Source organism: Sprattus sprattus (genome assembly GCF_963457725.1).
Source record: "Sprattus sprattus genome assembly, chromosome: 2".
Taxonomy (NCBI): Eukaryota; Metazoa; Chordata; class Actinopteri; order Clupeiformes; family Clupeidae; genus Sprattus; species Sprattus sprattus.
Window position 1 is genome coordinate 30,847,666 of NC_137921.1, and position 27,968 is coordinate 30,875,633.

At 46.9% G+C, this 27,968-nt stretch overlaps 1 protein-coding gene across 1 annotated transcript in view; it reads left to right on the top strand.

Annotated features, from left to right (window-relative positions):
* The window catches only part of oca2 (oculocutaneous albinism II), a gene marked incomplete at both ends in the record, with an annotated part of 85,697 nt that extends 58,294 nt beyond the window's left edge, over positions 1-27,403 (top strand). Inside the window, 4 exons of the mRNA XM_080833706.1 lie at positions 3,490-3,594; positions 10,145-10,238; positions 12,342-12,435; positions 27,316-27,403. Of these exons, the coding sequence (XP_080689832.1) occupies positions 3,490-3,594; positions 10,145-10,238; positions 12,342-12,435; positions 27,316-27,403 (381 nt within the window). The remainder of the gene's footprint in view (positions 1-3,489; positions 3,595-10,144; positions 10,239-12,341; positions 12,436-27,315) is intronic.
* Positions 27,404-27,968: the final 565 nt, after the last annotated feature.

Here is a 27,968-nt window from a genome sequence, read left to right on the forward strand (position 1 = left end):
GTAAAGGATGAAGGTAGAGAAAGACTCCTAGACACTGAACAAATCTTGAGAGGAGCAAAGCGATACAAATAACTGGCTGATGACCTGATAGGTAACTGGGCCTGTCTTTTGGTTTTAATGTGACACTTTTAAAGTTTCAAATTATGCTTCATTATTCAGTATATTACATGCATTACGTATTACATTCATTATTACTTTGTATAAACATTATTTTTTTATAATTCATGTATAAGTATACAGTATTTTCTGCAATGCTTTTGAACAGGTCTAGTCATGGACTTCTTCACCCATGCTTACAGCACATCTCAAAGCTCTGTGCATTTTCTGCAGATGAGAGGCCATGCTGTACATGGTCTGTGTAAGGCAAGGGAGAGTCACATTAATGTCACTCTCACATTCAATACAGAACAGAGGGCAGGCCAGTAGAGAGCCAGAACAGGAAACAGAGAGACAAACAGAGAGGGGTGGCAGTGTGGAATCCACACTCTCTCCCTTTCCTATTTGGTCTCTATCTATCTCTCTCTTTCTGTTCTCCTTTCCCCTTTTCTCTCTATCTCTCTCTGTCTCCCCTCTGTCTTCCTTTTCCTTTTTCTCTCTATCTCTCTCTCTCTGTCTTCCTTTTCCTTTTTCTCTCTATCTCTCTCTTTCTCTGTCTTCCTTTCCCTTTTTCAATCTAGCTCTCTCTCTGTCTATCCAGTTATCACTAACAAACCCTCCAGTCCTGTACCTTTTTTTCTGTGTCTCTCTTTATCTCTCTCTTTCTCTCCCCTTCTCACTATTTTTCCAGTTTTTCCCCTCCCTCTCTCTCTCCCTCTCTCTCCCTCTCTCTCCCTCCCTCCCTCTCTCAATCTCTCCCCCTCTCTACCTCTCTCCCTCTCTCTCCCTCGGTCTCTCCCTCTCTCTCTCTCTCCCCCCCTCTACCGCTCTCCCTCTCTCTCTCTCTCTCTACCTCTCTCCCTCTCTCTCTCTCCCTCTCTCTCTCCCTCTCACCCTCTCTTTCTCTCTCTCTCTCTCTCTCTCTCTCTCTCTGTGAAATGTCAGGATTTGGCAGTTCACCCAGGCACAGCGTCTCCTGCCAGGTGTGCTTGAGATTGTGGGAGGAGATGCCACACGCCTCAGTCTGCAGTGCCCACACACACACACACACACACACACACATACACGCCTCAGTCTGCAGTGCACAGCCCCATCGGCCACGCTCTGCATCTCTGCATGTGTGACAGGCAACACCAGCATCCCACCCCTCCCCCTTACACACACAAACACACACACACACACACACACACACACACACACACAGACACACACAGACACACACACACACACACACAGACACACACACACACACACACACACAGACACACACACACACAACACTCACACACACATGCACAACATCCATACTCTGGTTCCCCACCCCTCTGCCTCCTCCTCCACTTTGCCACCCCCTGTCTTACTCGCTTGACCAACACAGCACCTGCTTATCCATGCCTGTTTGGTGTGCAGATTGAAAGGATTGAGGTCAAAGCTCTAGGGCAAGATAGCTCTGGGGTGAGGTGAGATCACTAGGGCAAGAGAACTCTGGGGTGAGAGCACTAGGGCAAGATAACTCTGAGGTGAGAGCACTAGGGCAAGAGAGCTCTGGGGTGAGAGGTCTTGGGTGAGAGAGCTCTGGGGTGAGAGAGCTCTGGGTGAGAGAGGTCTGGGGTGAGAGAGGTCTGGGGTGAGAGAGCTCTGGGTGAGAGAGGTCTGGGGTGAGAGAGCTCTGGGGTGAGAGAGTTCTGGGGTGAGAGAGCTCTGGATGAGAGAGGTCTGGGGTGAGAGCTCTGGGGTGAGAGAGCTCTAGGGCAAGAGAACTCTGGGGTGAGAGAGCTCTGGGTGAGAGAGGTCTAGGGTGAGAGCTCTGGGGTGAGAGAGCTCTAGGGCAAGAGAGCTCTGGGGTGAGGTGAGAGCACTAGGGCAAGAGAACTCTGGGGTGAGAGCACTAGGGCAAGAGAGCTCTGGGTGAGAGAGCTCTGGGGTGAGAGCAGTAGGGCAAGAGAGCTCTGGGTGAGAGAGCTCTGGGGTGAGAGAGCTCTAGGGTGAGAGAGCTCTAGGGCAAGAGAGCTCTGGGTGAGAGAGCTCTGGGGTGAGAGAGCTCTAGGGTGAGAGAGCTCTAGGGCAAGAGAGCTCTGGGTGAGAGAGCTCTGGGGTGAGAGAGCTCTGGGGTGAGAGCAGTAGGGCAAGAGAGCTCTGGGTGAGAGAGCTCTAGGGTGAGAGCTCTAGGGCAAGAGAGCTCTGGAGTGAGAGGTCTGGGGCAAGAGAGCTCTGGGGTGAGGTGAGAGCACTAGGGCAAGAGAACTCTGGGGTGAGAGGTCTGGGGTGACAGAGCTCTGGGGTGAGAGCAGTAGGGCAAGAGAGCTCTGGGTGAGAAAACTCTGGGGTGAGAGCTCTAGGGCAAGAGAGCTCTGGGTGAGAGAGCTCTGGGGTGAGAGCTCTGGGTGAGAGAGCTCTGGGGTGAGAGCTCTGGGTGAGAGAGCTCTGGGGTGAGAGCTCTGGGGTGAGAGGTCTGGGGTGACAGAGCTCTGGGGTGAGAGCAGTAGGGCAAGAGAGCTCTGGGTGAGAAAACTCTGGGGTGAGAGCTCTAGGGCAAGAGAGCTCTGGAGTGAGAGAGCTCTGGGGTGAGAGAGCTCTGGGGTGAGAGAGCTCTTGGGTGAGGTGAGGGCAAGAGCGCTCTGGGGAGACTGTGCAGGGGTAATGCGGCGCTGGGGCTGGACCAGTGGAGAGAGGGGAGGGGCAGGGGGAAGAGGGAGCAGTGGAGAGAGGGGAGGGGCAGGGGGAAGAGGGAGCAGTGGGTTGAGAGCGCTGGTACTGCACTGGTGCTTCCATCCATGGCTCCTGTGTGTGAGCGGGGCCTTGGGGGTCTCGGGGGCCTCGCCTCGGTGCTAATCTCGCCTCGGTGCTAATCCGCCTGTCGAGTGCAGGAGAGGAATAGTGTGCATGACAGTGATGTCTTTCTTTCTCTTTTTCTCTCTCTCTCTCTCTCTCTTACCCTCTCTCACCCATGGCTTTGTGTTTCTCTCCCCCTCCCTCATCCTCTTTTTCTCTCTCCACCCCTCTCTCCCTCTCTCTTTCACACCCTCTGCCTTTCTCACTCCCTTTCCCCCTCCCTTCCTCCCTCTCTCTCTCCCTCTCTCTCTTATCCTCTTTTTCTCTCTCCCTCTCTCTTTTACACCCTCTCCCTCTCTCGCTCCCTTTCCCCACCCCTTCCTCCCTCTCTCTCTCTCTCCCTCATCCTCTTTTTCTCTCTCCACCCCTCTCTCCCTCTCTCTTTCACCCCCTATCCCTCTCCCCTTCTCTCGCTCCCTTTCTCCCTCTAACTCTCTCTCTCTCATCCTCTTTTTCCCTCTCCACCCCTCTCTCCCTATCTCTTTCACGCCCTATCCCTCTCCCCCTCTCTCGCTCCCTTCCTCCTTCTAACTCTCTCTCTCTCCTTATCTTGTCCACCAGGCGGTACCAGAAGAAGAGCGCCTGGCCATTGCCATTATCCTGGTGATGTGGGTCTCCGCCCTGGCCTCCTCTCTTATTGACAACATCCCCTTCACCACCACCATGGTAAATGGAGCTAAAAGGGCTTTTTCTCTCTCTCACACACACACACACACACACACACACACACACACACACACACACACACACACACACACACAACACACACAAATACACACACACACACACACACACACACAAACACAAACACACACAAATACACACAAACACACACATACATACATACACACAAACACAAACACACACAAATACACACACATACATACATACACACACACAAACACACACACACACACACACACAAACACACACACACACACACACACACACACACACACACACACACACACACACACACACACACACACACACACACACACACACACACACACGTTCTGGATCCTACCTGTCACTGGCCTATTGCGTGTCAGCCTCTGCTCTTATGACACAAATGCCCACAGCCTGAACACAAATGCCCCAAAGGTTCTTGGATTGTGTAAGACTTCGGATCTAAAATAATAAAGCATGCTAAAGACATGTGGTAGCGGTATTAGCATAAGTAGATAGCTGGTTAGAGATTAGCCTGACCAGAGTTTTTCTAGTGCTGTCACACCAAATCCGACTCTGTAAAGACTTTTAAAAGACTTTTTTAATGGAAGCAACCCTTTCTTTCAGTTGGACTTAGCAAACTGAACAAAATGGCGATGGTAAAAACACTTCAAAGATAGCTTTCAAAGAATAGCTTCATTGTAACACTTCGCTCTGCATTTTCGTGTATCATTTTGATTATCCTCTATCCTAAGCAATTTGTTCGAGAACCTTTTATTTTCAGTTGTCAAAAGAGATGGGGAAAAAATTGGTGGTTGCAAAAAGTGGTGGGGACATGTCCCCAGCGTAAATGGCGCCTATGCACACTCAAACACTCACTCACTTATTCTCACTCACACGTTGGAACACTCGCCTGCACATTAAAATGCTCTTCACACACACACACACACACACACACACACACACACACACACACACACACACACACGCAGAGTAAAAAGCCATATTTCTCCATATCGTTAATATTTTATTGCAAGTGTATTTTTATTTTACATTAAAATTCATTATGCTTTACTGTGGCAATGACTATTTTAGTGTCTTTCCCGGCCATTTTTAAAAATGGGGATATTTTTATCCCAATCGTAGCTCAGCCTATTTGTTTTGCTTCTCATGACCATTTCTATCCTTTAAGTATAACTGAGTAAAACAATAGCTCAGCTGACTTATGATTCATACAGTCTCAAAATGTCTTCAAACTTTCCCCCCCAAAAAACAAGGCTTGTTTTTCCCCCTGAAACTAATGCTCCCACTTGCGTTGTTTGCATGTTTGTCCTAAAACAATTGATGGGTAATTTTGTGTTTAAGCTGGATCAAGTGCAAGGATGAATGATGAACTCTTATCTGAGTCCTGGGTGTGGAGTGGAGCATTAATTAGAATGAATTATGAACCTTCATGGATGGCGGGCTGTGTGTGTGAATGTGTGTGTGTGTGTGCGTGTGTGTTTGTGTGTGTGTGTGTGTGTGTGTGTGGTGATGAGAAGAACATCAAACACACCGCCAACACACTCAACAGAGCCAGCCAGCTGAGCTGGAGGAGAGAGGCAACAAGAAGGGTGAGAAATGAGAGAGATATAAAACAATGAGAGAGGAAAGGATGGAACGAGAGAGGTAGAGAGAGAGAGAATACAAGAGGCATTGACAGAAATAGAGAGTGAGAGAGTAGGGAGGAGAGAGAGAGTAAGATAATACGAGAGGCATAGACAGACTTAGAGAGTGAGAGTAGGGAGGAGAGAGAGAGAGATAGAATACAAGAGGAACTAGAATGCGTTTCGTGAACAACTGCGAGAGTGTGCTTGCTCTGTTGCGGCCATGACCGAGAGAACAAGTGCCTTGGAATTGGGGCAGGTGTCAGCTCTCCAGCTCTCCCTGCTGGATGAGCATGCACAAATGAGTATGCACAAATGAGTATGCATGAGTGAGTATGCATGAGTGAGTATGCATGAGTGAGTATGCATGAGTGAGTAAACATGAGTGAGTATGCACGAGTGAGTATGCATGAGTGAGTATGCATGAGTGAGTATGCATGAGTGAGTAAACATGAGTGAGTATGCATGAGTGAGTAAACATGAGTGAGTATGCATGAGTGAGTATGCATGAGTGAGTAAACATGAGTGAGTATGCATGAGTGAGTAAACATGAGTGAGTACGCATGAGTGAGTACGCATGAGTGAGTAAACATGAGTGAGTAAACATGAGTGAGTATGCATGAGTAAGTATGCATGAGTGAGTATGCACGAGTGAGTATGCATGAGTGAGTATGCACGAGTGAGTAAACATGAGTGAGTATGCATGAGTGAGTAGAGCCCTGGTATGGAAGGTGTCTCTTAATATTCCTAGTTATACAGTTGAATGGAGAGGGACAGAGAGAGAAGAGGAACCGTGCGCAGGTGTCAGTGAGAGTTGTCAGTGAATCACAGGTGCAAGCCAGTTTAATGAGCCTATTATGATGTCATAATGCCTCAAAGTTCTGCCATTCAAGTCTATGGAGAAAAAATGTGATGGAAAAAGAGGAATAAAAAAGGAGTGGCAAGGAGTACCGCCACGAAAAGTCATAGCAGCTTGCACCGGATCGGGCCGGACGTGTTGGTGTTTGAACGGCATCTCTATCTCAATCGGGCGAGGAGTAGTTAGCTGCAAGAAAAACTACTAGAATAAAAAAAATAGTAAAAAACGAAGAACAATAGTGTGCTTCCCTTCGGGCAAGCACACTAATAAATAGAAATAGAGAGTGAGAGAGTAGGGAGGAGAGAGAGAGTAAGATAATACGAGAGGCATAGACAGAAATAGAGAGTGAGAGTAGGGAGGAGAGAGTGAGAGAGAGAGAATACAAGTAAGATAATACGAGAGGCACAGACAGAAAAAGAGAGTGAGAGTAGGAATGAATAAGAGAGAGAGAGATATAATACGAGAGGGTTAGACAGGAATAGCGAGTGAGAGAGTGGGGAGGAGCGTATGAGCGAATGAACCAATCATGAATGAATAGTAGTCACTCTAGAAATCACTTTGTGTTTCATCTCAAGTCTCCTCTCTCTCCCTCTCTCTCTCTCTCTCTCACCTTTATATCGCTCCACCAGCAGCACGGTGGTAGAAATACATATGAGCGCAAATATCCCTTAGTATTCAGCAGCGGGTGCCCCCCCCTCCCAGCTTTAATGGATCCCATTGATTTTGGAAGCCCTATCTCGCCCCTGTGTGTAGAGAACACACCTGTCCTGTCTTCCCTTGCGTGCCTCCAGACGGTTTCTCTTCTCCGGCAGAACCAATCCAGTGGCCCCTGAGAATGAGGAAGTCAGTCAGCCGTGTGGATGTGTGTGAGCGGCTCCTATGCATTTGGAGGACAACGGATGGAGTTCTGAAGAACAAATACTCTGCTTGTGTTATTGTTGCTATTATCTTGTCACCCTGGTTCATCTTTCATCACGGAAGGTTCAGGGTCTTACAGGAAAACCTATGAAAATGTGTATGTGTGTATGTGTGCAGTGTTGGGAAAGTTAGCTAGTTCAGTTCATAGTTCACACATTTTAAAATGAACTAGTTCAGTTCATAGTTCATAATTCAAAAATTTCGTTCAATGAACGCGTTCAGGTACAACACTGTATGTGTGTGTGTGTGTTTGTGTGTGTCTGTGTCTGTGTCTGTGTGTATGTGTATGTGTATGTGTGCATGTGTGTGTGTGTGTGTGTGTGTGTGTGTGTGTGTGTGTGTGTGTTATTCTCTCACTCCAGTTGTTATTGTAATGCTGGTTTCTCAGTGCGTTTTGCTTTTTCATTTCCTGTGAGGAATAGACCAGCTATCTGGTAAACTCTGTTGTGAAGGAGAAAACAAGGCTACTTTCTTTGTGCTCTTCCTGCTTTCCTTCCCTCTCTCTTCTTGTGCTGGATAGAGTGAATGCGGGAGGGCGGGTGGCGGTGGAGAGGTAGAGGTAGATCAGTACAGAAGGTAATCACAGTTTGTTGTGGTGAGGGCGGTGAAGGAAGATCAGTACAGAATGTAATCTCAGCAGGTGACGGTGGCGGTGGTGGCGGTGTAGAGGTAGATCAGTACAGAATGTAATCTCAGTCCCGTGCTGTAATTTATTCCAGCCCACCGCTGCCGGACGGCTCAGCAGATTGCCACCAACACGGCGACGCTGAGCAGCAACACATTGGATTGTGAGTGGAGGCCCAGGGCTTATTCTTAAAGTGGTTGTGCTGAGTGCTCGCTCTCCACGGGAGACGGCGAGCACTGAGCGTAATGCCGCCGTCCCTGTGTGAGTTTGTGTGTGTGTGTGTGTGTAAACACGATGTGCGCGGCGGGCGCAAACAGCCCACAGCCCTTCCGTCTTTCTCTTTCTCCCTCTCTCTCTCTCTCCTCCGTTCTCTCTCTCTCTGTCTGTTTCTGTGTGTCTCTTAGATGTGACACTCTTGTCATTGTGTTCCTCTAGGGCAACTCTGCTGCTGGCTTTAACCGATGTGCCTTTATCCTGCTAAGAAGATTCCAGTCGAGCTGGAGCTAAGCCCGTTTACTGCATGTGCACTCACTCGCTGACAGAAGGCAAAAAAAATCAATTAACCGCGCAAAGCTGCTAAGTGACCTTGCAGGTTGTTTTAGGGGACCTTTTTGGGAATGTATTATGTTCCTTCAATCCTGAGCCCAGCATGGCACAGGCAGGTTAGATCTGAAGCGAGGTTTGCCCTGGTAACGGTGTAATTGAAACGCCTCTTGTTCTGTGCTACGTTTGACATTCATGAAAGCTGCAGTAGGCATAAATAGAGAGACCCCCTCCCTCACCCACCACACCTCATCTAGAGTGCTGCTTCGTCCATTTAGCTTTGGGCTCTGTTTATTTGCCTTTTACTTTCATTGAGAGATTTGCTGGTCATATTTAGCCAAATACTTCCCTTTTTTTTTTTTTTTTTTTTTTTTTTATAGAGGGATACAGTACAAAGCGTGCCCCCACCACCAAAAACTCCAGTTCCCATTGACTTCTTTGCCAGCTCTTCATAATGAATACACGGCCATGGTATGATCCAGCTAGTTCTAGCCTTGAGTAGTGCTCTCATGGTAAACTTCCTCTGACATCAAACGTGCAAGAGCACAAACAAAATCAGGGGTCGGGCAGCCTAGGGCAAGGATCCTGGGGGGAAGGTGTGAACAGAGAGGGAAAGAGTGGGAGAGAGAGGATTGATGTTTGGAACATGCAGAATGTTGGCTGCTGCAGCATACTTTTATCTTCAGTTCCATGTTCCAGACACGACTGATTCACAGTCTGTCTTCAAACTGAAAAAAGACTGTAGTGGATGTGTATTGATTTTAGAGTGCCGTTTGAACACAGCCAAAGAATTATGACTCGATCCCCTCAAAGACTTATCTCAAGTGCTTCTCAAACGACATGAAATAAAGACCAAAAGACAGAAAGACTACACAAGATCACTCATACCGAAGATCTCCATTACTTGATCACTCATACCATAGATCTCCTACATGATCACTCATACCATAGATCTCCGTTACATGATCACTCATACCATATCTCCATTACATGATCACTCATACCAAAGATCTCAATTACGTCATCACTCATACCATAGATCTCCATAAGGAAAACACAATTTTTCATTTTCGGGAACTCATTTCAAGAACATGATGCATATGAGGAGGTGTTACGCTACCTTGTAACTATTAATAGCTTATTTGACACGGTGTAAACGTTTGATTAGCACGCTAGCTGAGTATTTTGGTCATATAGCTTCGTAAAAGTTCGGTTAACAAGTAACTTGTGTGTTTAGTTCTATGACTTCGTAAAAGTTCAGTCAACAAGTCAGTTGGGTATTGAGCCGTATAACTTCACAAAAATAATAAATAAATAAATAAAACGATCGTTTAAAGGGCAGGCGATCAACACAAGTTCTCAACGACAAAGTAAAGGTCCTGGTATTAGCCAATCAAACGGAGTAAATCACCCACTTCCGGTTTCATCTCCCTTTCTCTGGTCATCGCGTCTCCTTTCCCGACAATCTCTCATACCAAAGCTCTCCATTACTTGATCACTCATACCATAGATCTCTGTTACATGATCACTCATACCATATATCTCCATTACATGATCACTCATACCAAAGATCTCAATTACGTTATCACTCATACCATAGATCTCCATAAGGAATTTCCTAGATATGCCGTCATGCCGTTTTTATCTCCTGTGAAGTCATGCCGTTTTTATCTCCTGTGAAGTCATCATGCACAAACATATGTGTTCTGCTGTGTGTAGTATTTCCAGTTAGTTATATCTCGTTTTTGTATGTACAATAAATAGCTATCCACAGTCTCCTAAGTCTTACTCAATCGCCATCAAACAGGACTTTGTTTTTACACTACCCTACTGTGTTCCTGTTCAGCTGATTATGATTGCTGTGATGTGTTGTAGCACTTCCAGCAGGGTTCATATGTCCTCCTCTAATAAAAGTGTGATTTCATGCATGTGATTTCTCTCTTGTCTGCCCAACAGATCCCTGTTCTCATTAACCTGAGTCAAGATGAGGACGTCAACCTTCCCGTGAAGCCTCTCATCTTCGCGCTGGCGATGGGTGCCTGCTTGGGAGGTCAGTCCATACGCCAAATCCTCATTTGGGAGATCAGACGAAACGAAAAAAAGGAGGGAAAACCCGCCCTCAAATAAATTTGTTTTGTTTTTGTTGTTTAGTTTTTTTCTCTCTTGCTGACAACACACACACACACACACACACACACACACACACACACACACACACACACCAATGCCTCACCCAATTACCCGCCCTGCGGTTATTCCAGCATGTAAACAAATGTACACTTTTTCAGTTCAATAAATCAGTTCAACAAAACCCACTCTAAGCATCTGGTCTACTAAAGATGGTAGCAGGGATGGCGTGCACACAATGGCACAGACAACACCCCCTCCTAACAAAGCGGGTCATAAAAATCTCGCCCAGAACCTCCCATGCGAAATTAAACGGGCAGGAAAACATTAAAGGGCAGATGTACATATGTTAGAGAGAGCACAGCGTAATGAGCGACTCGGCCGACCGCACGCTGTGCATTTTTATTTTACGTTGAATGTACTAAAACTGTGGCCGATCACATAAAAGTAGCTCTGTCTTAGGGTAGAGCTATTGGGGATCCTTCTAAATCAACAAATAAATAAATAAACTAAATAACCAACGCACGTCCTGCCCTTCTGAACCATAACTGTTCATACATATCATGCCATGTTTTTAGGTGCACGTTGCAAAGAAATTACACCTAAAACAAGCGCTAATGTGTTAGTACATCTTCTCCTCGCTGTGTGTGTGTGGTGTTTCTGTGCGCATGTGTGGGTGTGTGTGTGTGTGTGGTATGTCTGTGTTTTTGTGTGTGTGGGTGTGTGTGTGTGTGTGTGTGTGTGTGTGGGTGTGTGTGTCAGCCTGCAGTTTGTGTGAGTAAGTTACTGCCATAGCCTCTTCTGACAGACCTGGAGACATCTGAACTGCAGTGGGTGAAGAGGCCTTGGAAGTTCACTAGATAAATGCTCTGCTTTGTAGTCTGAAAAGAGCTAGAGTTCTCCTTCGAGACCTTCCTGAAGCGGAGGTGCTCAAGTCATTTTGGGTTGGAGAACAGAGAAAAGAAAAGTGAGAGGAAGAGAAATAGAGAGCGACAGAGCGAGAATGAAAAGGGTCGAGTGAGAGAATGAGAGAGATAGTAAGAGAGAGACGAGAAAGAGGAGAGGGGTGGCATCAGCTGCACTCGGGGTCTAATAAGCTGCGATGTGACCGGCGTCTGGCAGATCGATGGGAGCCCAGCAACACGCCCGGCTCCTCCACCACAATGACACCTTTTAAGATGTGAGCAAGGCAAATTGAGCTGTCCTGTCCTGTCCTGTCCGCAGAATAGATAAGAGCACAGGCAGGGAGAGGGGACAACCAGAGAAGGAAGAAAGAGTGTGAGAGAGAGAGAGAGAGATGCAGGGGAAAAAAAGAGAAAAATGACTGAGTATGCAAGGGGAGAAAGAAGCAAAGGTAGTTGAGTGATTATGATTCGCTGGGTGACTGTGCTGCAAGATGGACAGTCACCCTCGTGACATTTTGAAAGTAGGTTGCTGGCAGTGGGAGACGGAATGGATAAGTGCTGGAGTGTCAGGCCCCTGTAAAAATGCACTGTAAAATATGGTTATTGATTTTGCATGGACACTGCCAGGTCTCGGCCAGAAAGCAATCAAAGTTGTGGGCCGAGTTGAGTTGAGTTGAGTGAGGGGTACATGACGCACTCCGGCAGAGACAAAAGCAGATAATCACTCACTGTGATGGGGGCACGGTGATGGGGGCACGGTGATGGGGGCAGGGGAATTTTCTGCAAAATTGACTGCCAGCATAAAGCGATGGCAGTGGAAGGGATCGCAGATTGCAATCAGCCTGACAAACTAAGCAAATCAAGTGTGAGGTAATTTTATTTTTTTTAAGCGAGCCTTTAAGCCTTTCACTGCCAGTGAACAAGTCAGCTTCTTAATGTTGAATTATGTTTTAATTACGATCTAAGCCACTCAGACAAATATCTGGCCTTCACCCTGCCTGCCTGAACAATGTGGTAAAGAGACACATTAGAGGGAGAAATGTTACCTGTAGACATGGCTGATAGCTGTGGAATTGTGTCTGAAGTTGCTAATTGTTTTTTTTGTGCTTCTTTTGATCAAGGGAATGGAACCTTGATTGGAGCGTCGGCTAACGTGGTGTGTGCTGGAATTGCAGAGCAGCACGGCTACGGCTTCTCCTTCATGGAGTTCTTCAGGTATGTGGCCACTCATATAATTATTACCACATATTAGAATTAACACTATTACGGTAAAGAGACCAGTCAACCGGTCTTCCAGTACTCCAATGTTGGGAATGTTAAGGCACTCAGGATCAATGCCAACTTAAGTGATGAATGCAGTGCATTAAGGACCTTAATTACTCAGATTATGTTCACTGTAATGCTTCTTAGATTGATTTCAGTTATGTACTCTAAGCAATAATTTTCCGGAGATAAATTTCCATTTGTGTTGATGATGGTTGTTTTGGTAGAATCCGGATTTGAGACTTTGTGGTGAGTTTTATTTGGGCGGTTGTGCCGTTGTAATGATTGGCCTTGTGGTGCGAAAGGACTGTATCACATGTAGGTGTCAGTGCAGTAATGAGTCGGCTCATCTTTTCGAGGGTTAATCCATTCAGTGTATCCCTGCAGCCTTTGTGAGACAGTGATTTGCTCGCCCTTCGTTGTGCTGCTAGCTGGTCAATTTCCCTCTTCAAAATATGAGAACATTTATAATGATGCTGTATCAATCCTGAACACATCGGCCGTGAAACTGGTGCAATTGCTTGTAGTCCAAACTGCACGTGACAGCTTTACCCAAGGGGCTCAGTGTTTAGTCCCTCTGTGGATAAAGTCTTTTTCTTTCTTTCTTCTTCTACTATGAATTAGTTTGGATGACCAAGCTATCTTTTCAAGTTCCAGGTGCCCTTCTGACCTCTCCTCATGGGTGACATGAAACACCAAGCCACAAACAGATGGGTTCAGCTGCAGTGGTTCTGCCTGGTGCTGTTTCTCTAAAGCGAAATCGCCCTTGTCTCAGAGCGCCTGGTGTTATTTGCTGCAGGGTCCCAGCTGAAATGATTACCCTTTACACATCTTTAGTTTCAAAGATACAAAAAATAAAAAACAAGCTGGTGATTTATATGAAATATTTATACCTATTGAAACATTGACCGTCCATGTTTCATTTCAGAACAATTCCCACCGAATATTCTCCACTCCACCCACACCATAACAGATGTGTCTGAATGCCAATCAACAGATCAGCCCCAGAGAGGTCTCATATGCAGCCTGGTACACTTGATCTGCCCAGACACACTCAGTCTGCTTGATTTGATGGCCCTTCAGCTTGTTACACAGATCTATTTTGGGGCGTGCGAGGAAAAAGATGCTCTGGGATGTTCTCTCTCTCTCGGTTTATGGGGGCCTCCATTCTGCCCCCCCTCCCCCTGTTTTGGCACAGCCATTCTGTGGCCACCTGCGCGATGAGAGGGGCTGCCACAGTAATAGCGGCGCCTGGAGATCTCTGGCGGCCTCCCCGGTTGGATGGGGAGCGAGTGGTCAATGCTGCATAGAGCAACTTGAATAAGTGTCTGATTAAGCAGTAAGCGCACTCGGCAGGACGCACCCAGCTCTTTGATTCTCTCTATGGGGTAAATGGAGTTGGCAGACGAGCCATGCACAAAGACGCGCCAGGGAACCATTTCTCCCTTTATTTCATCCTCGCACAGCGTCAGGTCTCGCAGCAGAAATAAATATAGCTTCAAATTATCACATAAAAGTAGATCGTTCTAATCATATCATGTTTCTAACTAGGTGCTCAGCTTTTGAGCGGATCAAATGGTGAATAGTTAGACAGTGCACTAAATTAGTTTTGCACTTGACTGGCCGACATGTTTACAAAAGTATTGTAAACTTATGCTAGTGCAACTTTTTCTTGTTATCAAATGCGGCCATTTTGTCTGTCAGCTCCGTCACTCAGCATCTCACTTCCCCCTGACCCTGAGGTTCAGCCAGTCAGTGAACAGCGTGCCGAGGTCAGAGGTCAAGGTATCCCTGCAGAGACGGGCATGGCCAGACAAAGCCTCAATTCGCAAATCATACAGGCAGATAAGGCGTGATCAATGAAGCCAATCTTGGCAAGGAAGTCACACCACCCGTCCTGAGGTGAAAGACTCCACCTCGATTTGCTCACCTTCTTCTGTGTTGGTTTAAAGAAATGTTTACTGGGTTCAAGGATAAACCGATGCTCTTATATTAAATTGCTTTACTTCAAATTCCCTCTTTAAGGCCCTTTGTTACAATGTCACTACTATGTTAATTACAGTTCAACATTTGTATTAACGATGAGTAGCAACGCATTAATACATTGTGCTTAGGTAAATTTGGATTGAAGTAGGCTTTGCTTGGAGCGTGTCATAGTGTATGTGTATTAGATTATTACTGTGTCATCAATGTGTTAAGTCATTGATAATAAGTTTGTTACTCTTTATTAAATTGTGTTTCAAATTCTAAAATTCAACCAGTTTTACCATCACTTCGGTGTGGGGTTTTCAGTACCCTTTGTAATTGTGTTTTATGTGGTGAATGTGCCTGAAAAGCTTTGGAGGTTTGACGTCTCTATTCCACTCCATTGCCCCCTGCTGTGGGACAGGCCTGTGGATAGCTCAGATTTAGACTTGGATATTTCGTAGTGTTTACTTCTCTTCGTGTGACCTGGAATCCCCTGCCTGCTGTGTCGCTTCAGGAAATCTGCGGAACATTCTAGGAGAGGGTTTCGAGCAGTTGGGTGGTTCGGAGCCGTCCTTGGGGGGACGGGTATCAGCTGGGGAGTGGAATCGCCCGTGGTGTTTTTTCCCCCGTTTTTTTTTTGGCAGTGGTTGGAAAAACAAACAGGGGATGCAGCAGATGTTTGCGTAATTGCTCATTTATCATTAACCTCCCTCTCTGCCTCGTCCTCCCAATTACCCCTGATAGATAGATAGAGAGAGAGAGAGAGAGACAGAGAGACAGAGAGAGACAGAGAGAGAGAGAGAGAGAGAGAGAGAGAGAGGCAGGCTCCAGCTTTGGATCCTTATTGTTCACAAGCCTCGTCTGGGGAACGCGCACCAACATAACAAAAGCCCACGCGAGCCACCTCTTGGTTTTCTCCGCTCCACCCCACTGACGGCTGCTCTGTGTCCTGGGGGTTTGGGTTTCGTGTCTCTTCTCTCTTCATGCTTGTGTCTGCAGGCGCTGTGATGAATTGCTTGGGTCTTAAGGTAGCCTGTAACATGGAAGCAAATATGGAGAGTCTATCTGGGCATCGGGGCTATCGGAAGGTGTTGTCCCCTGCTTGTGCCTTACGAGGAACGTTTTGATGGCGCATTCCTATGCTTTTAACAAGTCCCCCTGAGCCTACACTGTGCCCCACTGTGCCTGTATTCTTTCAGCAGTTAATTCCTTCTTGTTATTCAGCGTATTGCTCAGAGCCTTTGTCACCCTCCGCCGACCCCCCTGCTTTCAACTGCCCGGCAGCCTAAGCAGAGAGTAGGGGAGGCGTAGCGAAAACAAAAATGTAAAGTGGTGAAAACAGCAGAACAACAGCTAACGACCCGCAGAGCTAAGTGAGGCTGGGCCTTTTAAAGAGGTTGATTATGTGAGGCCGAGTCATGTCACATGACACATGTTTACACAGGAATAGGGATACTATTCATCATCATTAAACTGAACAATACAAAATTGTTATAGAATTAAAATGCTTATTGTTTTAATATTTAAATTCTGTTAACTGAGTACTGTTTTGCATCGAGTTAAAAAAAAAAAAAAATTACCTCTGGACAGGTCTTAGCCTCTTTGACAGTCATGTGCTCTTGCAAGGAAGCTATGTTCGCCATTGAAACCCAAGGTCACCATTTCCTCCTGAATTTTCTCATCTGTTTTCTATCAAATCAGAACCATATATGAATCTGTGAATTGACTGCAGTTGAAGAATTAGGCTCTGTCACAATGTTGCAACTATTTTTGCAGATGCCAGTTCTGGTCCCACAACAACCTTAAAATGAGGCATTGCTTATAAAAGTGCACAAGCTGTTTCCTCTCTTTTCGGGCGACACAGAGTTTCATTGTGAAAATAGCTGAATGAAAAATGCATAGAGGGCTGCAGTGTTGCTAATCTGCTCTCAACCAATCCCGTTGAGCATCAGTTGAAAAGGCAACACTTAAACGGCTTGGTTGAGTCGTTTCTGTGAATATTTCATTGTTTGCAAGACTTGGGGTCTCCAGTGACAGTACCCTTGTGCACACACACACACACACACACACACACACACACACACACACAAACACACACATATACACACACATACACAAACAACCACACACATGCACAAAAGCACATACACGCACATACACACGCGCACACACACACACACACAGACACACACACACGCCTGCACACACACACACACACATACACACACACACACAAACACACACTTAAGTCATTTATGCAAAATTGCACACTCCAAACACAGCGGCCCTCAAGGAATGCCTGCTTGCACTTAGGCTGAACTCAGGGGGGGGGGGGGGGGGCACACAGTCTACAGTTCATTGTTTACGCGGTAAACAAATGTGCCGGCAAATAAATGCCATTAAGGGGAAAAACAATGTTGAGTGATTGAGGTGAAAAGTAACTCATCCTGTTTCCTCCTGGAGTATGTGTGTGTGTTGTTATGTGTGTGTCGAGTGTGTGTGTGTGTGTGTGTGTGTGTGTGTGTGTGTGTGTGTGTGTGTGTGTGTGTGTGAGAGAGAGAGAGAAAGAGAGAGAAAGAGGAGGAGGCTTTATTTGTCTTTGTGTTGCATGTGCCTATTGCACTGAGCCGTGTAAGTATGTGAGAGTGAGTGTTTGTGTGTGTGTGTGTGTGTGTGTGTGTGTGTGTGTGTGTGTGTGTGAGAGAGCTTGTGCCATGTCTCCCCCTCCCCTCTCTCCCTTTCCCACATCACGTGATGTAATTAGTATTCCCATTCACCCCGCTGTTCCTCTGGCTGTGCCTCGCCCGAGACAATAGTCCAGCGTGTAATGAGACGGCAGGTGAGCGGCCCTCAGCCTGGCACCAAGCGCAGTAGCTCGCTGCGATGTGCCGCAACCACCAACAATAATAGAGGCTCTGCCGCTCCATGGTGCCCTCCGCTGTGGATCTAAAACTGGAGCTGGGCACCATGAGAAGGAGGAGAGGAGTGCGGTCTGCCACACTCAGCCTCATTACTAGCCTAACAATGCCACACTCATAATTCTAGTCAGAATATGAGTCTGATACTGCTCCATTGGGCTGTGATTATTGGGCGTGTTTCAGCCGTATACCATCGGGGCCAGCTGATACTTTTACCGGATCCCGTACGAAGGATGGCGAAAACATCTTTTCGATCGACAAATGCCTTGATCGCGTTTTTCTGTTCCTCTTTCAAAATGAATGCGCTGTCAATGTCTTCTAAAACAGACTCCAATCTCCACATTTCAGCTCTCCAGCGGCAGCCATGTCTGTTGAAAACGCTTCAAACCAAGCGCTCTTTGGTGAAGTGGTTGATTACGTTATGTTTGATCATCTGTCCATCTTCGTATAAAGCCTGCCCTGACAATTTGATTGGCTGTCTAGTTTTTAATAATTTCATAATTTCTCCCCAATGGAGCGATGCCAGACCGAACTTCCAGACCTCAAATGTTGTGGGTGGGGCTAAGTTCGGTCTGGCATCCAGGCTAGCTAATCTTTGCACTTTTACCTGTCCCAGCACCAGTGTCCGTGCACAACTTGACCAGAAATACTGTGGACAATTGGACAATGAATTGATTTGTCAATTGGTGACTGAATTGCTTCTTGGTATCTGATTGATTTTTTGGTGGACCGCATTGATTTGGACGCTGAGACATGAAGGCCGGTCTCTGGCCGTGTGCCTGTAATGGCTGTGGAGGTGTGGTTCTCAGAGGAGCAGGGCACCCAGACGGAGCGCAGGATTCACCTGTGTTAGCAGATAATATCAGGCCATTTCAGGCAGGCTAGAACTGGCCATAATTAAATTGTAGCTCCAAAGAAGGTCAGTGCAGTGAAAGGCAGAGTGACAGATCCTGCCAAGGTGAACCCCTCTGAGTAAAGTGAGTGAGTGTGTGTGCGTGTATTCCTTCCACCCATCCACCATCTCTCCGCACTGCATGCTGGGTAAAGAGTGACATCCCCCCCTTCGGGTTATATAGTGTCTGGAGGTTGCCCACGTTCTGAAGTATGCTCAAAGCTGATGCTGAAAGCACCAGGCAAGAAACTCTTACTAGACTATGTGGGCCTTTGGCTGCAACGGGTTTTCACTCTAGAAATTAGAATGGATAGAATGCACATTTCTATTCCCAGTAATGGTACATTGTGCGTCAAAAAGTGGAAGATAAAGTCAATTGACTGAAATTAATCCCTGCCAAGGTGCTATGATTGGTTCCCATCGGTTGGATCCACTACCTAAAATGATTAAATAAATGCAGTCAAAAGATGAATGTGCACTTACTACTATCAAGATAATTCGCTAAATAGGAAGCAGTGCTTATGTCCATTCTACCGTGTCCGATTCTGTGGCTTTTATTTTTAAAACAGGACTTTCGTTTCTATTGCTCAGAGCCTTACCAGTGCAAGACTGGGAGCTCCCTTTCCACCCTCTCCCTGAGCCGAACATGGCTGCAAGAATCAAAGATGGAGTGACTCACTGGGGCTATCTGAGGGCTTGTGAAAATGACATGCGAGGAGATCAGACAGCCCCCACACCATAGCCAGACTTCATACAGTGCTAATCAATGGAGTGTGGCTAGCAGCATTAGCGAGGGTGGGGAGTGGGGGTCGGGGATGGGGGGTGGGGGGGGCTCTTGCATGCTGTTGTCCTCATTGGCCCGTTAGGCAGCTGTGTGTCTCCATGCTGGCCAAACAGATACGTGTTTTGCATCCCTTATCTTCTGCTAGTGATTAGGAGCCCACTGTAGCACAATGAGAATGACCCACTTTCCTGCATCTGAGTGTGAGTCTTCGTCCCCGTCCCCGTCCCTGTCCCCGTCCTCGTCTTCAGCCCTGCCTGTTGAGTCACGTGGCGTGGCTGTTCCACGTGAGGGCCTCCCTCCCTCCCTCTCCATCTTAATTTAACGAGGAGAACAGGCTGCTGCTGGGGCCCCTGATGCCTCTGGCCACATCTGGGCATCCTGTGGTGCCTCAGGTGCAGCGGGGAGGTCCCTGACGGAGGAAGTGTGGAAGCTACGCTGTCATCGCCTCCGAGGTGCCAGCGCAGTGTGTTTTCAGTGTGTGTGTGTGTGTGTGTGTGTGTGTGTTTTCAGTCTCTCACGCATTAGATAACGACCATCACGTGCTGCGTGGAAAAGACAAGCTTTACATTAACATGCAGTGAAAAGATAACACTGGGTTTGTATTCCTTTGGCCTTCAAGCTGTACACCGTACTTCACATTGTTCTCGCTCTCTAGCTTTGGCACAGTGTCTGGTAATGCTTGTGTTCTCTCTCTGTTTCTTGCTCTCTCTCTCTCTCGCGCTCTTTCTGTCTCTCTCTCTGTGTTTCTTTCTCTCTCTGTTTCTTGCTCTCTCTGTCTCTCTCTCTGTGATTCTCTCTCTCTCTCTCTCTCTCTCTGTGTGTCTCTCTCTCTCCCTCTCTCTCTCTCTCTCTCTCTTTCTGTCTGTCTGTTTCTCTCTCTCTCGCTCCAGACTGCGTTTTATGTAACAGAGGTGTAATCTGGAGAGACTGCAGAGGGCTCATTCAGTGTTGTAGTGCTGCAGTGCAGCTTGTAGTGTTTCCTCTCATCCCTTCTCCTCTCCAGCCCTGACTGTGAGACAGCCACAGCCGGGCCCAGCGTTCTCTTCAGGAGTCTCAGGACTTGAGTTAGCTCAACCCCCTAGCACTGCAGACTCCCAGCCTCTCTCCTCACCTCATTCTCTCTCTTCTCTTCTCCTCAATCTCTATCTTCTCCTCTCCTCTCTGTCTCCTCTCCTCACTCTCTCCTCACCTCATTCTCTCTCTTTCTCTTCTCCTCTCCTCTCTCTCTGCTCACCTCATTCTCTCTCTCCTCTTCTCCTCTCCTCTCTCTCTCCTCACCTCATTCTCTCTCTTCTCCTCTCCTCTCCTCACTCTCTCCTCTCCGCTCTCTCACATCTCCACTCTCTCTCCGCTCTTCACTCTCTCCTCTCCTCCCTTCCCTCTCTCCTCTCTCTCTCTCCTCGCTTGTCCTCACTCTCTCCTCTCCTCACTCTCTCCTCTCTCTCTCCTCTCCTCACTCTCTCCTCTCCTCAATCTCTCCTCTTTCTCTCTCCTCTCTTCCCTCTCTACCCTCTCTCTCCTCTCTTCCCTCTCCCCTCTCTCCTCTCTTCGCCTCTATTCACTCTCTCCCCTCTTTCTCCTCTCCTCTCTTCTCTTCACTCTCTCCTCTCTCTCTCCTCTCTTCTCCTCTCCTCTCCTCACTCTCTCCTCTCCTCATACCTATCCTCTCGCCTCCTCCTCCTCCTCCAGTAAACCTGAAGCTGATTGCAGGTCAGAGTACAGAGGGCTCTCATACCCACTAGAGACAGCCGTCACTTGAGTGAGGCGGTGCAGCTGACCCCCCCCCCCCCCCCCCCCACACACACACACCCGCCTCCAGAGCCAGGAGACCAGGGGATCCAGAGGACAGGGATGAGGACAGAGACGTGACTTTGTACCTCAGATACACCCACATTGTGTTATTCGACAGTGCCTCTTTCACCAGAGATGGCTCTGTGTGTGTGTGTGTGTGTGTGTGTGTGTGTGTGTGTGTGTGTGTGTGTGTCTATGTGTCTATGTGTGAAGTGGAGGTGATAATCACTCTGACCCTTTATGACATAAGGTAGAGCGCCAGTCTCCCCCCAGAACACACACACACACACACACATTGTCATTAATATTCACCAGACATATCTGCATCATTATGCATTACCTTAACAGTTTCACTGGAATTAGTTTGTCTTTGTGTGTGTGTGTGTGTGTGTGCAAATCAGTGCATAGAAAGGCCCTGCTGACTGTTTTCACTGAGTGATGTTTCCGTAATGCATATTTAACGCACACAGAAAACATACAAATACAGACACAGACATACACCCATACTCACACACATACCCAACATGCGCATGTGCACATATACATTCTCACACAGCCACACACACAAACACATACACACACACCCTTCTATCACTGATTAGACATGATCGCCTGAGCTCGTCATTTCATGCCAATTATCTGTTTGAAAGACAAAGACAAAGTGTCTGCATATGACTGTTATTCATGGTTGGAAATGAGATGGAGAGAAGAGGTGGGGAGCTGGATCGGGAAATGACAGCGGGTCGGATTCGAACCAGTGTCCCCGTGGGGGTTCAAGCCTGTATATGGTCGGAGCTACTGCTTCCACCACAGTGCCCCCCAACTAGGAGAGCACATTCAGTCTGATTTGGCAAATTAGTTTCTGTTCCGTAATGATGACATTACCTTAAGCCAAATGGCACTGTTTATTAATAAGCTCTATTTATCATATTTAGCTTTCGGTGTAATTATGAGAAGGACAGGTTGATTTGTCGTTTCCTCTTACAGCTTGTGTTTCTCACATAAAAAAGGAAGATAGAAAGAAAAGGACATGGACAGATAGAAAGAGGGCGAGGGAGAGTGAGAAGGAGAAAGCTAAATGTGGTGGGAGAAAGACAACGAGAGGAGAGAGGGAGAGGGAGAGAGAGTGAGAGAGAGAGAGAGAGAAAGAGAGAGATGGCAAGAGCTTTGGGCATACATGGAATGGCTCACATAGTCTCCTCTCAGTCTGCCACTCAGTGTGCCAGCCAAACCACTCTGGCCCCAGAACCCGCCATGTAGCCTCTGCCAGTGCCATCTAGGACACGGGTGGATCACCAAACTGCCCAACCATCTGGAATTTTCCATAAAAAAAAAACATCTTATTGAACGAAACGATGTCAATCTAAAACTATGAAACTACGGAGTGTTCCAGGGCGGCCTCATGCCGGGCTCCACGTCCTTCAGCTTCCTGGTTTTCGGAGCTGGAGAGATCACGGAGATAGGCCCCGTCCTGCTGCAGGCTTTTCTGGATCAGACTCTACCCCATCTCCCTGCCCTCAGGAACCCATGAAAAATGCATCAAAGAACACCCAACTCAAAGGCCCCTGACCAGAACCTGCTCTGTTATATTGTCAGACCTCTTCGCCTCACAGTTATTTATCCAGAATGAATAGATATTTATATTCTTTGAGAAACTGCATCTGCTTACTTGGATCGAGGAAAGAAAACTATGGTAATGAGTCTGCAGTTTAGGGAAGAGTTGTACTTGTGGAGGCATGCTGGCACAGGCCTCTTTCTCATCAAAGAACTGAGTCCTTCCAGCTGCTTGTGCGTGAAGCCTCTGAAAGTTTGCTTTTGACCTCAAGGATCTGCTTTGCTTGTTTGAACGCACTACGTAAACAAACTGGTCTTGCTCTCGGCTTCAGCTCCCCAAAGCAAACAGCTTTTTGTTCATGCATTCACTTGCGAGTGATGAATAGAGCTCCGATCTAGAGTTTTCTTCCGTCCGCCTCCATGCAGTCTTCATCACCACACCCGGGTCAGGTCCTATCCAGATGTTGTTGTAACGTGCTGCAGCCTCTCCTCCCCATTAGATCCATAGCTGGAGCTTCTCCTCCATCATCAAACATGCCGCTTAACAGATGCCTGCACATACCCACACCTGCTTCTCTACTCTGTGCGCTCATAAATCACATTATCTGGCTTTATATAACCTGAAGGCCTCTCCCACCCCCCACCCCCCCCACAGCTGGGTCATACACATGCTTTACTTCACATCCAATTCGGAGCTAAGTGCAGCTGGTTATTCCCTAAACATCACCTCGCAAACCAGTTTATCCACCTGCAGCGTAAATACCGTATCACCTGGTCCAGTGCTTGGCCAGCTGTGTGTGTGTGTGTGTGTGTGTGTGTGTGTGTGTGTGTGTGTGTGTGTGTGTGTGTGTGTGTGTGTGTTTGTTGTGTGTGTGTGTGTGTGTGTGTGTGTCTGTTCCCGCGTCAGGGCTGCCCAGGGCTGTGCAGTCATCTGTGACCCACATGTAGGCGTCTGTTGTACTTTTAGATTGGGTAGAGGGAAGAGGCTGCCCATGTGAATGCTGCGGTCAGTAGTCATAGTAGTTTCCATCCAATTCTTTTTGAATATTTTAAGAGAAGAAATGTATGAACAGAAATGCCAGTCTGCACATTTCAATCTGCTGCGTACACTCAACGGACACTCTTCTAATCGACGAAGGGGTTTAGAGCAGCTCTGGGTTCAAAACTTGAGGTTGTCAGTACAACTTTAACAAAAACATCGAAAAGAATCTCAACAAATGCAATTTGATGTGAATAAACCCGTTTCCATCAACTTTAGACAAAATGTACCCTATTATAGTACGGGTAGATGAAATCAAGCATTCTGATTGGTTGAGAATGAGTCACGGGGTGTACTATATTGAGCCATAATATTTTTAATATAATATAATTGAGCTATATTGAGCCTTCTACTCAATTCATTTCTTATTCGACATAAAAGCTTTGATGGGCATTTCAAGCATTTCCACTCAGGATTCCCTACGAAACAAATGTTCAAAATTCACATAAAAAATGTCAATTATCTCCTAAAGCACACCTGTGGAAACTGGAAAGAAAGAGAGCCATCATGAGTTTATGGGTTGATCACTTTAATTGCATTAAGTGTGTGTGTGTGTGAGTCTGTGTTGTCTGTGTGTGTGTGAGTGTGAGTGTATGTGTGAGTGTATGTGTGTGTTTGTATACACACGTGTGCTTGTGAAATTTCACTGCGGTGGTTTTAACTGCCCCTCTTTTGGTCGCCTCTCTAAAGTATATTTCAGTACGATGGGATTGATATCAGTACGATGGGAGTGATAATGGGAGTGATTTCAGTAAGATGGGATTGATTTCAGTACGATGGGATTGATGGGAGTGATTTCACCTGAATACATTTCAGACCATTTGGACTTTTAAAGGACCATCTGGGTGGCAGCAGTGCGAGCTCTACCTCTGGCTGGCTCTGCCCCCACTCTCTCCCTGGATCAGGTTTCTTCTTTCTTTCTCTCTCTCTCGCTGGCTTAGACAAATTGATTCACTCTTTCAGACATCCATTATCTCCGTCTCTCCGGCGCGCTCCTTCGCTGACAGCTAGCGGAGGTAAGCCTGCCGCATCCAGGGCCTTGAGTTTCCAAACCCTCTCTTTGGCTCCCGCCCCCTTGAATCAATTGGCAGTTTGTTCTCTGTTTGCATGTGTGTGTGGGCACAGTGGCAGGCAAAGCAGACGGGCTGTATACACAGATGCCTGTAGCACTTACACACACACAAACACACACACACCTACACACACACACACACACACACACACACACACACACAAACACACAAACACACAGACACCTACACACACACACACACACACACACACACACACACACACACACACACACACACAAACACACAAACACACAGACACAGACACACACACACACACACAGACACACACACACACAGACACACAGACACACACACAGACACACACACAGACACACAGACACACAGACACACAAACACACAAACACACAGACACAGACACACAGACACACAGACACACAAACACACACACACTCAAACTCACACTAAGATCATTCTGGGGTCGGGAATCTTTTTTGCCTGGAGAACCACTTTTACCATTATTATTTTTTTTTTTATCTCAGAAGAGCCACAAAAAGACGGTTACAATGTAACAACGACATGAAATTAACAACGTTAACAACACAACACTCGAAATTGAACATTAAGCCTACCCAGAGATTAATGCGACCTCGGGTGCTGCATAGATTTGCTGATAGCCTTGTCGTCTGGCTCATATTCAGTGAGGTGAAGCTTCATGCAAGCATTGAGGCTTTCATCATTTAACCGCGAGCGCAGGTTCGTCTTTATATTTTTCATATGTGAGAAAGATTTAAAGATAGATTTCTCACATGCATAAGTGGAACCGTGGTTACCATGGTTAACACAGCAATACTAACACCTTGCAATGTGCGATATGTAATGGGCAGTTCATTCCAAGTTTTTAGAATCAGTTCGCCTTCGGATGGAAGCTTTCCCATGTCAGTCCACTTATGTTCGCTCGCAAGCTGTGCTCGCTGACGTGCGATTCCTTCCAGCTGATCGTTCAGTGATTTGAACTTGCCCACCTAGATGTCAGACGAAGTCAGTTTGGCACCCTCCCTCTTTCGAAATTGCCGATAGAAACACCAGGGATGCACGATACGTTTTTTTCCCTTTATGACCTTTTCTAGCCTTTCAACTTCAACATTGAAAGTTTTCCCGTTGACGAAACTGTACGGAAATCTGTGATTTTGTTTGATATTGGCATGGCAACCTGCCTCGAATGTACCAATATTGTGCAGGCTATGGTTACGGAGTCAAGTGAGGTGGAAAGTTAAATTCAATCACTCAGATAGACCTACGTATTTGGCACAAAGCCTTGTTATTTTAATATAAGTAGTGTTGACTGTGATTTTAGCCTTTTACTAGGCCTAGGCTGATCCCTTGATTACACGTTTTTCCCCCCTATTTTTCTCCAACCCTTTTCGTCCGAGAGCCACGGCTGTCAGCAAAAGAGCCAGTGGTGGCTCACGAGCCAAAGGTTTCCGACCCATGCACTAGAGAGTACTTTATAGAGATACCTTCCTTTATGCTGTGCAAGACCTACCCTTTACGCCGTATCAGCTAATGGGGACAAAATAGCAGGAATGAATATTACATGTGCATGAGCTGAGGAGAGGGAACAGACTGTCTTTTTCTTTTCTTGTCCATGACATTACCTAGAAAGCTGAGCGAGGTCGAGTTGGTTGACTTGGTAAACAGAACAGAATTTTCTCTCCTGATGTGAGTATAGGTCATACAAACCCACATCACCGACCGCCAGTCAGTTCAGTCCTGCAAACCAACCATGCTACTTTTAAATGGACTCTTTCAAACTTAAGAGTGCTGCGTTGCCTTTGTATTATCGGATAGGAATACAGTATGGTGTATTACTTTTACACAGCTGCCTATTTCTCATTCAACAGGAATCGCCTTTTTTAAAGATGCTCGGACGAGGCATTGACCAGGAATATGTGTTTCCAGACACATCATTGGGCTTTGTGAACTAAGGGGTCAGAGTTCAAGGCTTTGCAGTGATAAAAAGCATAGATTACACCGGCGTACAATGTAATTATATCTGTAATGCTCTCTCCCTGGAACCCAGGGAAAGCAGCTTATGGATGGAGAGGGAAGGGAAAAGCAGAGAGACAGATGTGTGGTAGTCCGTCTATAGCCTTTTGATTCAGTGTTAATGTTGTCTGCCCTCCCTCATCCATAATGCCCTTCCATCGATGTACACACGGTCATTCAGGCAGTGGAAGAGTCCTCCCACAGGGGTGCTAGATGGGAGTGCTTATGTGCCGATTTTCAGACTCAGACATGAATGAAGTCTTGAAGTCTAGACAAAGAGAGGGATTGCAGTTATGTAAAGGCATACGCAGGTGATTCTTCTCTGGTTGCTATGGAAACGCTTTTTTGTTCTCTAACAGTTTGTAGCACAGCGATGCAAACAGACCAGGCAATGATCATGGCTGGATGGCATCCACTCCTTTTGAACATATGAGTTGTGTTCGTTGAGTTTGGTTGGTTCGCTGCTTTTAAGTACATCAGTGTCTTTTTAAAGCAGCAGTCAAAGATTTGGTCTAAAACTACCCAGATAACTACCTAAAGTGTAAACATGCTAACATGCTAAGTCGTGTCTTTTGGCAATGTTGTGTGGTGGAACATGTTCTTACATTATCGTGGGGTGTTCCATCCTGGAACAGAGAACTACATAGCAAATATCCTGATTGACTCGTGGGGAACTACATGCATGCTAATGCGTCCTTCACCTAACCATATGCCATCAAAATGAATTGCATCAGAAAGTGGCAAATTACTGCATGGTGATGCCTTTAGTTGTCCCCTAACGGTTTTTGATTTGCTCTCTGTTGCAGGCTTGGGTTTCCGATGATGCTTATGACCTCTACGATCGGCATGTGTTACCTACTGGCCACCCACATCGGACTGGGCTGGAACCTCTAAAACACCTGAAGACACAGGACCGAATTTTTTGTGTGTGTGTGTGTGTGTGTGTGTGTGTGTGTGTGTGTGTGTGTGTGTGCATGTGTGCGTGTGTGTGTATAAAAATGGTGCGTGTGAGAATGTGTGCTTTGAATGACCACACTCCCGGGTAGGGGGTGGGGTGTGTGCCTTGCCTCGCCGGAGATGGACAGGTCCCTTGTTGATTTGGGAGACACAGCTCGTTGGCAGAGTGGCGAGCAGCCTGCATATGTGCGCGTGTGTGTGTGTGCCCAGCCTCAGGAGAGCCTGGCAGACGGAACTCGCTTGCCAGACACACTCCGTTGGGGAGAGAACAAGAACTGAACCAAGGGAAAGAATCATCCGCTCGGAGTGCACGGCCTCACCTCGGCACTCGCCAGCGCTCTCTGGTGCTACAGCTGCCATGGCGACCTGGAATACCATGAGGACAGCCGGGAGGGAGGGGAAGGGAGGGGGGGGGGGGGGGGGGGGGTTTCTTATGTAACTGTTGGGGATTTTCATTTGATTGATCTGTGTATTGCTCTGAATATATGATGAGCCACTAATA